The sequence below is a fragment of the Electrophorus electricus genome, chromosome 18, assembly GCF_013358815.1.
Source record: "Electrophorus electricus isolate fEleEle1 chromosome 18, fEleEle1.pri, whole genome shotgun sequence".
NCBI classification, from domain to species: domain Eukaryota; kingdom Metazoa; phylum Chordata; class Actinopteri; order Gymnotiformes; family Gymnotidae; genus Electrophorus; species Electrophorus electricus.
The window spans coordinates 12,070,786-12,085,251 of record NC_049552.1 but is presented as its reverse complement, the minus strand read 5'-3'; the positions used below and the strand labels follow the sequence as shown (position 1 = coordinate 12,085,251).

The 14,466-nt window shown below is 43.8% G+C and overlaps 1 protein-coding gene across 2 annotated transcripts; it reads left to right on the top strand.

The window, feature by feature from the left end:
* Window positions 1–329: 329 nt before the first annotated feature.
* Window positions 330–13,252, top strand: brinp3b (bone morphogenetic protein/retinoic acid inducible neural-specific 3b). Of its 2 annotated transcripts, none has more exons than XM_027021053.2 (7): window positions 330–1,241; window positions 3,819–4,009; window positions 5,578–5,771; window positions 10,226–10,331; window positions 10,539–10,775; window positions 11,177–11,399; window positions 11,979–13,252. In XM_027021053.2, exons 1-7 carry the CDS (start codon window positions 1,009–1,011, stop codon window positions 13,093–13,095), a joined length of 2,301 nt encoding a protein of 766 aa, XP_026876854.2. In that variant the 5' UTR covers window positions 330–1,008; the 3' UTR covers window positions 13,096–13,252. The 2 variants fall into 2 exon arrangements, with proteins under 2 accessions (XP_026876854.2, XP_035391917.1); XM_035536024.1 differs by lacking the exon at window positions 330–1,241 and adding an exon at window positions 2,195–2,342.
* Window positions 13,253–14,466: the final 1,214 nt, after the last annotated feature.

Genomic DNA, 14,466 nt, shown 5'->3' with positions numbered 1-14,466 from the left:
TTTTTTTATCTTCATGTTTGTATTTATTTATATTTTTGTTTGTTTGCCTGGCTGGTTGGTTGGGTAAATCCTATCCTAAAAATGATCCAAACTATATCCCACTAAAGCTCATTAGCAAATCTTATTAAAAAATATGTATACATGACCAATACCCATTAGCATAAAATTGAAGCCACTTATTTATAATAAGACTACCGAAATCAGTAATGTTGACGGAAGAAAACAAAGTAAATATATACGAATGGGCTGAGAGGGAGGAGACGTGTCTAAGGTGGGGTGGGCGGACAAGCAAGCGAGAGTTTGTCCATTTCTTTAGTGCGTGAGGGAGTGAATGTTTCGGAGAAGACAAACACAAGAACAAATATTGCTCGAGCTGGCCGCGAGCAGATGAATGCGATTGCCTCTGAATGCACCGGCGACAAGGAGCGCGTGCACTTCTTTGATTGCAAACCCGAAGTGCCTCCTGAAGGCAGAACAGAACATTGTTAAGCGGATGTTTAGTTTCACCTGGCTCCTGCAGGGTTTTTTTACATTATTATTATTTAAACCTTGCCACGCATCGTCATTTCTAAGAGTTGGATTCCTTTTATGTTTGTCAGAATTTTTGCACGACGCCAGCCAACTTATTTCTAACAACAAACTGCTCGGTTGAGAAAACAGAGAAAGGCTTTTAGATCGATTACACTGTACTGAACGGTGTCCTAATTTGATATGACAAACTGTCTGTGGAGACAACACATATGTATTGAGTAGTATTTCACTGTGGCGCTTTGGCGACCTTGGATTTGGCACCACATCTAATAGCCTTCTAGGGTGTTCGCAGCGTTTCCAAACCAAAGTCGTCCACAAGTCAGGTAGTGACCCTCTCCATCACTCCTGGAGTTGTGACGCGCGATTGCCATAAACAAGACGAAGCGCGAAATGCCCCGTCTTACCGTAAACTGGAGCCACTGCAGGAGAGACTTGGGAGAATGAAGAATGCATGGCTGAAGAGTGCATGGCTGAAGAATGCAGGAACGGAGTGTTGGTCTTAGACCGCTTTACCTGATGTCCCTATGGTTGGGCATGGTGCTCTATCTCCGCTGTTGCTGGATTCTGCTCGCCGTGATCGCTTGTGCCAACGCCTCTGAACCTCTTGGGTGGCTGTTGTCGGATAAAGGTCCGTTCCATCGCGCTCAAGAGTTCACCGAGTTTACGGAGCGATACCAACACGGATTTACAACTAAATACAAAATTTACAGGTACGCTAACTTGCCTTACTTGACATAAAAATAATTATTTTTGATAGATTTTTTTATACATAAGATAGTGGTGACAAAACTGACTAAATGCTCCAGATCATTCTAAAATTTTGCCATACATTTAAATACTCATTTCTTTTTATTATAATGAGCCAGCAGTTGTTTAGAAATTTCTGTTAATTTTGATTCTGATACTGCGTAATGTTTTACTTTTACGATACTGACCTTGTCATCCGAAACTGATCATTTATTGTATGATAGTTGTTGACTGTGTGAAATGAAAAGATTTGTGGTAACATTCCTTCACCTCACATACCTTTTGCTGGACGGACATTTCCCTAGCGGATCATAACTACTCTTGCAGAGCACGTAGATACGTATGGGCTGTGCATGTGTGATATGGCATCAGTAGAAAGGTGGATAGATGGCATAGGCGTTTACTCTTAAGATTATCACAGTATAGACAGATAGCGAGGATGCCACAAGCTCGGCTATTCAACTTGTGCAGTAAAGGTTACTTATGTTCAGTTGTTTTCCTGTTGTCTAACATTTTGTGCCAGTTTGGACCCTGTATTTGTGACAGCTGCTGAGATTCGGCTGTGATGATTAAAATGGTTGCATCAGGAGCTGCAAAGTCTTCTCTTTAATTGCGTAGAAAGTGAAATTCAGTTTAGAAATGGATTCCCCCTCCCCAAATCACCACATAAAAGCCATTGACCTTTCCCCTGATGTTCCTGCTTTGTAGTAGAACCCTCTCTGATTGGAGAATTAGCTTCGGTTTCCACTTGACCTCATCTTCATTTGCTGCTACGCTCTTTGCCCCTGATTACATGGTGGCTTTCTGATTTTTGATTACGTGGTGCCTTCAGGACAGTGCCGAAGGCTCTTGAGCGGAACGCCATATTACTCCATCACTGGTTAGCACCTCATTGCTGTGCCACCCATCAGACCTCTCCACACCCATTCAGAACTTCTGTCATTGGGCTGATTGGTGGTAATGACGTCCTCCGTTCAGTCTATGATTGCTCCCTCCAGGATTGGCCTCTTCAGACAAGTGATTCTATTGGTTCCCCTGAATCCTGAGGGCTTGTGTTGATCAAGGTAAGCGAGTTGGGGCTGGTGCTTTTTAATCTGCAGGGGAAGATTTCTTCCTGAGCTGTCTCCTGTGTGGTTCCAATATGGAATGGTATTGTGGGAACTTGATGAGTAAACAAAACGAAAATAAATATTAAGTCTGCGGCACGGTAGGTCCAATGACCTTGTGGTAGGAGGCCCAGATGGGTCAGACGGTCATGGGTTGATATGGGGTACATGTCTGTAGGTGGCATGTGTATTGACTCAACACAGATGGCATTGCACAGACGACTGGTAACTTTTACACAGGTGCAAAGACATTTGTAAATGTCACATATGTGACCTCCAGATAAGATTGGTGGTTCAGAACAGGAATGAAAAGCAGTGGGCCTAGCCGATGTAGCTGCGAGCGTTAAATGATAAGTTTAAAAATTATGTCATGTTGATGTATTAAGTATTACACAGTGTTACAGAGTGTGTTACTGATATTCAAGCAAAGATAAGTGTTTATGTAGGCGGGGGGGGGGGGGGGGGGGGCAAACCTGAGATGGAAGTCCCCTAGGGCCAGTAGCAAGTGCTGCCAGACATCTCAGAGATAGAGAGATCAGCCATCCATCCTGTCAGGTTTGTTTGTGTGCATACTATCAACGTCTAAAACAGAATTCACTTTACACTGTTACCCTGTTACACTGTGATTAATTACAGTTTAATATACTGAATAACAATGTGCATCACACTCTGATACTCATAATGAAAAACAGAGTATTAGTGTGCATAGAGTAAGGTCAGCACAAGTACCAATTTCAAACAGTTGTTACGCACTGTTAATCACTGTATTACGCTGTATGGCTATGTAATGTAAAGTATAATGTAGATATAAACTATAACAGTGTGGTAACTGTGGCAATATAATGTAAACTGTTACTGACAATTATTACAGTGGATGGTGTTAATAAGCTATGGGCTTTGAAAGATGAAATGCCTTCGTAAATTAATCCCACAAATAATGAAAAGATATATGCGGACTTTTCATGTTATATGATACTCAAGTGTAACATTTTAATAATTCAACTTATTTGACCAGTTAACGGTATGCTCCACCTGATAGATTCGTGGGTTTATGCACTGCAGAAGAGTGCAGGCAGAACACGGCTCGGCCGGGCTTAGAACAGAAGGATGCGTGTGGATGCCATTTTGAGCGTTTTGTGAAGCACTACAGTGTGCTTAGGTGGATCCTGCACCTGGCCCCCTGTTGAGACTGTTGAAGTCCCAGCCCAATCAAATACCCCGCACTGTCCCTGCATGTGTTGGCTGACTACAGTGGCAAAGTTTGGAACGGATCCGGAGCAAAAACAAAGGGGGGGGGGGGCGGGGGCAAGGCAGAGATGGAGGGGAGACACACTGAGCTAACCCAGGGGAGGCTGCGAAACGACTGTGATACGGTGTAGGAGGGAACCAGATGGGGTGTCCTGAATGGTCTGCTCCGCTTGTGGGGCTCCACAGGGAGTTTGGCCGATGGAAGGTGAACAGCCTGGTGGCGGAGCGGCCGGAGGCCCGAGGTATGGCTGCGCCCTTTGACCCAGACTTCATCCACAACATCCGTCAGCTGGGGAGGAGGCCAAGTTTGCAGAGGATTACGGACAGCCTCATAAGGAAGTATGGCACTCACTTCCTGGTATCGGCCACCCTGGGAGGTAAGGGGATGCGTAAGTGTCCTCATGGTATGAGGACAGTTCAGCGCTAATTTCTGATATTCCCGTTTTCTCATCAGTTATTCTTAATTCCCCCCAATGGATTTTATGTGAAGGTGTGGCCCCTTGCTCTCCAAGGGCCACTTCAATCCCACTGTTGTATCTATGCACCTTCCATGTCAGTTTCAATGTGGCTTCCCCATATTTCACAGTAGTTACTGAATTTTCAGGTTTTAAGATTAATAACTAAATATTAAGCCTGAACTTTAACAGGTGAAAGGTACAGTACAGTGAAAAATCAATTTACAGCATTTTGCCCTTACCTTGAATGTCATTGATCAACCCAAACATGTTTGATGTCTAAAGGTCGTTTCCTTAGTTTTGCACTGGAGTTGCAAGGATAGTGTAGCTAAAAAGGAAGGGAAGCTTATACCTACCAGCTTTCTAGAAACCACGTACCAAAATCATCACATCCTTAAATAGATTTGCTTAAGTTTGCTTACAGTTTCTGATACTGTATACGGTCAGTAACTGTCATAATATTATTTGTAAAATAAAGCATACTCACAAATTTGCATTGCATTGCTAAAATGTGAACCATCTTCAAGTGTAGGCTTAAGGGCAATTTTAGGTTAAAGTGTAAAATGTGTTTTCTCTCCAGGACAATGACATAGTGCCATTTAACCTTAGGTGTTGAATAAGGCAGTACACTGTAGCACAGTGTGAGCTGGAAGGCATAAAGACAGTCAAGGTGCTGCTCTCTGGCTATCTAGATGCAGTTTAACGAGCCTGAGAAATGTAGTGTCACAAAAGTGTATTATAAAATATATGAAAATATCACAAAAATGCAAAAGAAATACATTATGTTGGTAAACAGTGGTTGTCCAACTTTAACAGGCTAGGCTATTAGTCATAATTGCAGGGCTGTTAGTGGGAGGTGTTCTCTTATGTGCTCTAGGTGTTTTGAACTGAGCATACAGTTCAGAGTACCTAAAGAATAGACATTGCAAAGTGAGATAACTGGAAGATGAACACGAGAGAGGCTGGTATTGATGCCAATTTTCCCACCTCATGCTGCCTGTGTGTGATGATTGGCCCATGGCAGTTATGGTGCTGTAACTGTAAAAGGAGCTCCACAGCTGCCTTTTTCTAAAGAGTAATTACACTGCACACCAAGGTGATGCTATGATCGATATCTCAGTCACTAAACGTACCTCCTCTGCCCTCATTTGGGCTCCTTTGGGAGATCGGTTAAAGCTCTACCTGATTCACCACAGAACACCCCCTGACTGGATTCATTTTTCTCCAAAATGCATTCTCCCTAAATAAACCCTCCAGCAGAGTCAATTGACTTCGGTTCTCCCTCGCCCATTTAGAGATGAACGATACCCCCACATGCATATCATCCATAAAATAAGTGATGAGCCCTCCGGGATTCGGCAAGGGCTGCAGGGTTCACTGAGCTCCTGGCGGCCAAGGATAGAGACAGAGAGTTCGGGCTGTGGGTGATTAGAGCTGATCGGTCGCCTTGGCGCGGGGCTAATGGTTCTTGCCACGCTCTCGCCTGCCAGGGGAGGAGTCCTTGACCATTTTCGTGGATAAGGGGAAGCTGAGTGGCGGCCCGCCTGGCCGCTCGGCTGCCAACGGCACAGCCTCGCCTCTATCCCTGGAGGCCCTGCATCAACTCGCTGCCTCCTACTTCATCGACAGGGACAGCACACTACGCAAGCTCCACCACCTCCAGATCGCCACCGCAGCAATTAAGGTACAGCGCTTGCCTTTCCGCAGCAGTCAGACCGGGCCCGTGCACTCCCTTCAGTTGCCTTTAGGTGTGAGACTTGCTCCATGTCCTGTTTCTGCATACGATGAATGATATTTTCACACGAGGGCAGAATGTATGCGGAACCTTAGAGACGCCTTGGGTAGGTGTCTTCAGTACTATGCATTAGGGAACAAACTGAAAGTGACTGAAACTCGTTTTTTACTGTTCTACTATATTCTGAGGGTAACCTGAGTAAATACTAATATAATATTTTTTAAACATTCTAGTGCAGTCTGCAAAGTTTGAAAACCTTTCATGCTGTAAGTAGATTAATGAATGTGTCAAGTGTAGCTGTGCGTAGCGGTGGATAATCACTCATGCTACACATCTAGCATCAGTAGTCATATTTTGAAACCAGCATTTTTATTTTTTTTAATTAAAGATTCATGATAAATGAAAATAAATGAGTTTTCGTGAATGAACTATAGCTGTGTGCAGTAATAAGGTAGTCTAAATAACAAATGAATTCTTTGAAAGCCTTTCTGAGCTTCATTTCAAGTGGAATACATTGAAAAGGGATAAACCTAGTTGAGAAAAATTATATAATGGCATTTACTTTTAGCCATGATACTTAAGTACTCATTTTAGTGCAAATGTTTTCACATTATCATCCAAGAATAAATAGGCTTCTGCCTCTGCTCCTTCAGGAGTAATTCACAACCCAGGTACACGCAACCCAGGTTTAGAGTCGTCGTATTTACTTTTCCACTGCGGTTGAGATGACTGCGAACGGTGCTCCATTAACGAGGGACGGGGGCAGGTGTCACGGTGACGGATGAACCTGGCATGTCTATTCATATTCCTCTCCACAATGGCTAATTCCTCTCATTATTAACTATATTTGCGGCGAGAAAAACGAGGCGCTCTGAAGAACAGACACGGCGCGTGGGCCGCCTCCGAGGAGCGTTTAAAACTCCGGCTGCAAGGGGAGTGATTCCTCAGCACCACCCTGACAGATGAACAGGTGACTGGGGAAGAAGAGTGCAGGCATGGATTAAATTAGGGGTTTAATGATGATGCAAGAGAGAGGAGGTCATAGGCCTTATTCATTTAGCTGGGTCTTCATTAGAGCCCCAGATGCTACCCCTAACAGTGGCCTGGCTTAGCATGAAGATATAATAATAATAATAATAATAATAATAATAAATGTACCAAACATGAGCAATCGTTTGTCCAAAGAACTGAATGGATCTTATATACCTCATCTCAGATGATATCAGATATGTTCCTTGTCATATCTTAGCTATCAGATGAGGAAAATGACATGATAAAAAGCAATTAAAAATGCAAGAGGATACAGACCTTGAGAGAATATTAAATGCCACAGAAAAGTGGTATCTCCATCATATTAGATTTATGCAATGCATGTAAGGTAAAAGATGCTGTAAGGTAAAGCACTGAACAAGTGCCTGATAAGCAATAGTGCAGGATTTTGGCCAGGAAAATGCAGGATCCATGCCTTTCACGGACTTCAGATCCCCTGCCTCTGGAACTTCAGAAAAGCCTTACAGAATAGAATATGGGTTTTTTGAACAATAGTTCAGATTCTACTGCCAAGATCTGAAACACGTGGCATTGGGTTAGTTCTCTACGAGCCGAATTCAGGCTCAAACCACTTCAGGCTCCTCTGACAATGTTATAAACCGCAGGCAATTTTTTTCAACAAAGGACCTGCTTCACAGTAAAAGTACAAGTTGCAGAGTTACCATTTCAATTAAATATACAGTCACAGCAGTTTTGATGTGTGAAAAGGTTATTAAGAGATATTTCAATTCCTTGAAGAAAAATCAGCTATAAATGGATTTGGTTTTAAAAAGTCTATTATTTCTATAATAAAACACTCCGTTATTAATAAATATCGATTGAGTTAACTTGTGTTAGCTTTCATTAAATGAAAAAAGTCCTTGATATTGGACTGTGAATACTGAATACTGTTCAGTTTTTGTTCATTCATTCAGAACTTACTATAGCTCCTGAAGGGTTAAATACACTGAGCGTCTCTTAATAATCCTTCTAATTGGTGCAGCTGGATGGTGTGCGAAAAGTTAGCTGCAGTTAGATTGTTTAGGCATTTTCTTAGCCATTTTCCAAGCTACGATTAGGGCTTGCTCAATCATTAAAAAAGCACGCTAGGAGGACTTCAGCCAATGCCCAGACTTTCCTTTCCTCCTACTTTAGAATTGATAAGCTGCTAAGAAATGCTCAAAGTGAATCTGACCGCAGGGTGTCATTAGCTAGTCCAGAGGAACCCACTTTGCAGAATTCCCCAGCGCCACAGGAACCAAAGATGTTTGTTTGGGCTCTAATGTTTAGTCGGTGGCTAGAAGTGCCTGTGAATAAGATCTGGCCCAGGCCAACTTTATTTTTTTTCTTTCCTTTTTGTTTGGCTTCACTTCAGCTCCTGACATGTCCGGCCAGACTCGGGCGTGATCGTGCAAGCTATGATTACCTGGCTCAGGTGTAGTTGCAGGTGGAACAAAAAATATGAATTGGCTAAAAAGGTATAAAGATCCTGAGGGAAGGACTGTAGGTGGGTGTTGTTGTTTTTTTTTAAATGACATTGTTTCTCAGGTTTTGTCCTTCTAAAATGAAGACTGAAAGAAACTGAAGTCTTGCGGTATTAAAGGAATACTCCATACTGAATTCTTGTGGTATTAAAAGAATAACTCATACTGAAGTCTTGTGGTATTAAAGAAATACTCCAAATAATACTCCAGTGTAAATTCCATGGCACAATTTGAACATCTTCTATAACTCTATTACTCTGTAACTCTAGAACATTTGACAAAAAAACATTAAATCCATACTGAACCACTCTGAATGATTAATAACCTATTTTATGGCACTTTATTGCAGGTGCATTCTTTTAATAATATGTTAAATGAAAGTATATTGGCCATTAATTGCCATGTGAACACTTGAATTCTTTTCACAATTGGAATTTTTGCATACTTTTTGGTGCATGTTCATTTGTCATGGTGAACTGCACAAAAAATCTGAATCATCAAATGTAATACATTCTTTTGAAGAGAAGAAACTCTCTGCATTTAAACTGAGACTGTAGTATAACTGCAGTTACATTTATCTGACACTTTTATCCAAAACAATTTACAATTATGACGGAGTACAACTTGAGGGTTAAGGGCCTTGCACAGGGGCCCAATACTGGCAGCTGAGGAGCTTGAAACAGCAACCTTCTGATTACAAGTCAAGTATATTAGCTACCCCTGCCCAGTTACTAGGGGAATGTTACCCAGTCAGCCAAAACAAAGCTAGCTAAACGTCATCTTAACAGAAGGATCAGTGAATTGACAGCTGTGTTAATGCTGGCTTATTTTTTCCTTCTTGGGTATTTAATGTGCATTTGCATGCAGTACAAAGGGTGCTTTGTTAGTGGGCTTCAAGGTCTTTGACTTTCACTGTGGTTATGGGGCCGTGCATCGAGCCAGTAAGCCTGAACCCTGCCGAAGAGTTTGTACCTCTAATGAATCTCCTTGCAGCACCATTAAGAGGAACACAGGAGCCTGCTGTGGGTGTAATGAAGCTCTTTCTTTCTCTCTCTCTTTTTGCTCTCTCACACACACTCACCTACTTATTGTCCTTGACTCTTTAGTAAGACTTTGAAGAATTTATTCAGATTTTTAAATTTTATTCAGCTCTATTAATTTTTTTTAGGAATGCTGAATGATGTGTAACTTCTCATAACTCTGCTGCTCTTTTATTGATTGTTTAGTTTTATTTAAGAACTGCACTATACACCAATACAACAATTAATCATTTAAGCAATGACAATAGACTAATCATCGATTAATCATTCAAGCGATGACAATAGACTAATCAATTGTATCATAACATGAGTCACACCGTTCTTCAGCTCTAAATAGCCAGAGGAAATCATGCAGTTGTTGAGTTTAGTCCAAATGATTCAGTGCCAATAATGTACTCTAATTACATTCTGTTCCTTTTGAATTGGTTACAAATTCTTTATTATTAGGAAGTGTAAACTTGGTTGATTTGTGAAAGACGTTAATGGTAGCCCACAAATAATAGAAATATCAATTTAATTACTCTCTTTTCCAATACTACAAGGAATTAAGATACTTGTTTTTAATTTGAAACCCATAGTGTGCTTGGCCATGAGTTGCTGCCCCCTGCTGTAGACTGTAGACTAGCAAAGCGGAGGAAACGCATTTTGGTTGCCATTGTTTGATTAATGATGAACTGATGACTTACAAATAAGGACCCAATTAATGTATTTGGATTTAATACTGCAGTTAGTGTTTAACAGATGAGACAGTCAAACACATTAACAGAGATATTCAGACAACTTATAATCAGATGCTGTGTGCCTTAACATTTCAGTGAAGCTCATTACTCCACCTTCTCTCCCTTTTCAGGTAACAGAGACCAGGACTGGCCCTCTCGGCTGCAGTAACTATGACAACCTTGACTCGGTCAGCTCAGTTTTGGTTCACAGCCCAGAGAACAAGGTTCAGTTACAAGGTAGAAACACACTCGAAAATATCTGACACTTCCTAGCACCGTAACAGCTCCTGCTCATGAATGACATGCTACGGAAGCCACATGATCAAAGCACCGCTTCTGGCCAGCAGATTACACACCGTGCTACTCGTTGGCAGGACTCACCTGCCCTGCGATGGTTCAGCAACTGGCGCAGGAGCGATAAAATGCCCCTGTTTTATTCCCCAGGCATCCAGGCTCTGCTCCCCGCATACCTGCGCAGCCGTTTCGTCAAGGCCGCCCTGGGCTATGTTGGCTGTAGCGGCGAGGGTCAGTTTGTATGCCGAAACAATGACTGCTGGTGCCAGTGCGACCACGAGCATCCGCATTGCAACTGCCCCCATGTGGACATCCGTGCCAACGAAGACTCCCTGGAGCGCACTAAGGGGGCCTGGAGCCAGGCCAACCAGGAGTTCGAGGAGTCAGGTGCTAAAAGTATTCTTTTTTTAGCCAATTATTGGGTGACTTATGAATGTCCATTACTTATTACTATATTATATGTTTTTGTTGTTGTTTAGATAGAAGACATAGACGGTTTTCACTGTAAAGCATATCATGATGCATTGTACCTTTAGTGATGTATTTTGATCACTGATAAATCACTGCAGTAAGTGTAAATGACATGGTTGTCACTTCACATGATGAGTGGCGGAATTAGAGTTTTTCTGTTTGCCGATATGACCTTCTCCAGTCCGAAGCCCCATAGTCCACAAAACCTGACTCATTATTATTCCATTTGGCCAGTCCCTATTTGCTTCCCAAGCAGTAAACAGATCCCTAGTATATACTAATCGGTCATTCCAGGCCTCCCTGTCCATTCCGAGCAGATGAGTTCCAGGCTTTCGTGGGCCGCCTGCCAATGCTTGCCATCCTGAACTCCACGGCGGTGCGGCAGGCGTGGAGGGTCGACGGCGCCCTGCAGCGGCGCTACGCCCAGCTGGAGAGCCGCGTGAGCCTCCTGCTCAGCAAGGCCCGCCGCACCACCCACCGCCTCTTCCGCCTCAGCAGGAGGTGCCACTCCAGGCCCAAAATAGTCATGCCCAGGGAGAGGTAAGTGCTCCACTAAAAGGTTGTGAAGTTTTAGCACCTGTGTGGGATTCAGAAAACTCTCTGGAGGGGACGCCCTCAAATTCGATCGCGAGGCTGTGAGGATCAAAAGTATTATTAACCTGTGACATAAAGGCACCTGCTAAAATCTTCATAAGTACATTACAATTTAAAAGCCCTGTGGTTTAACCATTTCTGTTTTGTTTCTCTATCTGTTTTCTACTGCTAATGACTAATGTTTTATTGCACCACTGGCTGCAACTTTTGGAGCTATTAGACAGCATTAGTGGGCTCTTTTCCTGCCATTTATGCCTTTAAAAGCAGGTCTTACCATAATGTGATGTTTGAAAGCCATTATCAGTATTGCAAAATGCAAATTGTTCATTTGCTGTCTATTATTTTTATATTGTGGTCATTTGTTACTTTTAGTGGTGCCATTGTGTTTCTTTCTGCAATTTGCACACATGAACTACATATAATTAGGGATTTTTTTGTTCCCTCTAGCTTTGATTTGTTTCGCTCTGTTGTTTCGCTGTATCCTCACCTCTGGGTTTCTTCGTTTGCTTAATGTGTGGCTCGCAGGTCTCTTGGCTACTGGCTGCATCGCGTCCTCTCCATCCTGTACTGCGGCGAGGGCCAGAGGCTGGGATTCTACTCGGAGGAGGCACAGCGCTGCCTGTGCCCGGCCGAGCATGCCTCGTGCCAGGCTGTGATCCCCTGTGCAGTGGGGGATGGACCTCGCTGCTCCTCCTGCTCACCGGACAACCGGACGCGCTGCTCGGCCTGCAACCCCGGGTTCACGTTGAGCCACGGCTTGTGCCGGCCCGCCGTGCCCGACCCTGCCGACCCTTACCTGGGCTTCGAGACAGACCTGCATGACCTGGAGCTGCGGCACTTGCTGCGGAGACGCGACGGCCGCATCGCTGCACCTGCCGTCTTCGTCAGCAACGACGTGCACCTCAACGCCTGGTTCGACCCCTCCTGGAGGAAGAGGATGCTTCTGACGCTAAAGAGCAACCGGCTCAAGTCTGGCCGGGTACACATGCTGCTGGGCGTCTCGCTACAGATCTGCACCACCAAGAACTCCACCCTGGAGCCGGCGCTGGCCGTCTCCGTCAACCCGTTCGGCGGGAGCCACTCGGAGAGCTGGACCATGCCTGTCGGGCAAAGCGGATACCCCGACTGGGAGAAGGCCAAGCTCGACATCCCAATGGACTGTTACAACTGGACTTTGACTTTAGGAAACCGTTGGAAGAGCTTCTTCGAGACGGTCCACTTCTACCTGCGAAGCCGGATCCGGGCCGACTTCGTGCAGGACAACGAGACGGCCTACTCGGAGCCCACCGATGGCACGGATGCCTCGCAGAACTTCGGCTACATGAAGATCAGCAGCATGCAGCTCCTTGGCTATAGCGTGCACTTCGACCCGGAAGCCATCCAGGACCTGATCCTGCAGTTGGACTACCCATACACTCAGGGATCCCAGGACTCCGCCTTGCTGCAGCTCACCGAGATCCGACGCAGGGTGAACAGGCTTTCTCCACCTGGGCTGGTGCCTCTGGATCTGTTCTCCTGTCTACTTCGACACCGACTCAAACTCTCCAGCTCTGAGGTCCTGAGAATTCTCACAGCACTGCAGGCTTTTGGTGCCAGACACCCTTACTACACAGAGTACGAAGCAACAAAACTATGTAGTTAATAAGCAGCATTTGGATCCAATTTATTTTTACTGTCTGTGTTTCATTTTACTGAGACAAAATTCAATTTCTCCAGGACTCTGAAGTATGTTTTTATGACCTAGCTCTTTGTTGGTGGTGTTTGATATAAACCGCTTTGCTGTTCATAGACGCAATATATATTTGATGTTTTTGATCCAAACAGTAGTTAAAAAACAAACATTTTAGCACAATTTCATCAACTTGCCAAATTTAAATTTAATAAAGTGGGCCTATTTAAAAAATTTAAAAATCTTTTAATCATGCAATTTTTTTCTATTTTTTCAGTGAAAGACTCCAGATGTTTTTGCCACGCTCCTAACTCTACATTAATCTTAAGCAGTAATATGGTGATTGTGTTTTCACTGTTCTATGTAAATCGATTCAGTAAAACAAATAATTCTCAGCTATTCCTATTCAGTTTATTCGGATTCACAAATACCGCAAATACCTTGTTTGAAATATCACTGTATTAATATGCACTAGTTGGCGCGTGGAGGAGGGGGAGACGGCATCTTGCTTTCATCTTTTTTCTTAACTTTTTTCGTTGTGCTCCCATAATGGGTTTGTGGGGTGGAAATCCGGCTATGTGTAAATAATTCCAAGAGCATAATTTTATGCAAACATTTCCACAACTAACATTCCACTTGCTGGATAGATTTGTTGCCTCGTTTTTTTTATTCCGTTAGAGTCTTCATAAGAAGAAAGCCTCTTTTACCACAAATTAAAAATACTCGTCATTGCAAACATATTTAGATGCGTCCTAGAGCGTGATATTACGCTATAACGCACGACCCGTCGCTTCGGGAGTCGCGTGTCCAGACCACGTTTTCAGACCAGCAGCGGTTCTCGTGAGGGCCAGGGGCTGATCTGCCTCTGTATCCATGTCACGCGCCGCGGGATGGGTGAGCGCGCGGGCTGAAGACGACGCGGTGTCGACGCCCCGCGCCCTATCGGTTCCCATTACCTGCGCCGTTTCCCACCGGCAATCCAGTCAGTTTAAATATTACACACTCAATGCTAACGCTGCTCTCGTGATACTCCCGGGAAATATACAGGTAAAGTAGATGTGGGCTGGAGCGTGCCGTGCTGGTTGGAGCTGTCAGGAATCCGTATGTCTATTTGCGTTATCATTATGGTTTAAGTGATGCTCATACAGACGGTGGGATGAACGCATGTAGGAGATCGTGTCATCTTAGTGTACAGTCATGTGAGCGTTTTCAAACCAGGCAAAATGTATAAGGATGGAGGCTTGAGAGATGTAGACAGCAGCAGTCAGAGGCATCCACGGATAAAGCACAAGACCTCCCCAGTGATTAACTGGACCTCTTAACTGGCAGCTTTGAGATATCAGA

Excerpts from the sequence above, each read along its gene's own strand:
- brinp3b (XM_027021053.2), top strand. The coding sequence starts at position 1,009 with ATGCAGGAACGGAGTGTTGGTCTTAGACCGCTTTACCTGATGTCCCTA. Across the intron at positions 1,242-3,818 it reads ACTAAATACAAAATTTACAG|GGAGTTTGGCCGATGGAAGG; the intron begins GTACGCTAACTT and ends GGGGCTCCACAG. Across the intron at positions 10,332-10,538 it reads GAACAAGGTTCAGTTACAAG|GCATCCAGGCTCTGCTCCCC; the intron begins GTAGAAACACAC and ends TTTATTCCCCAG.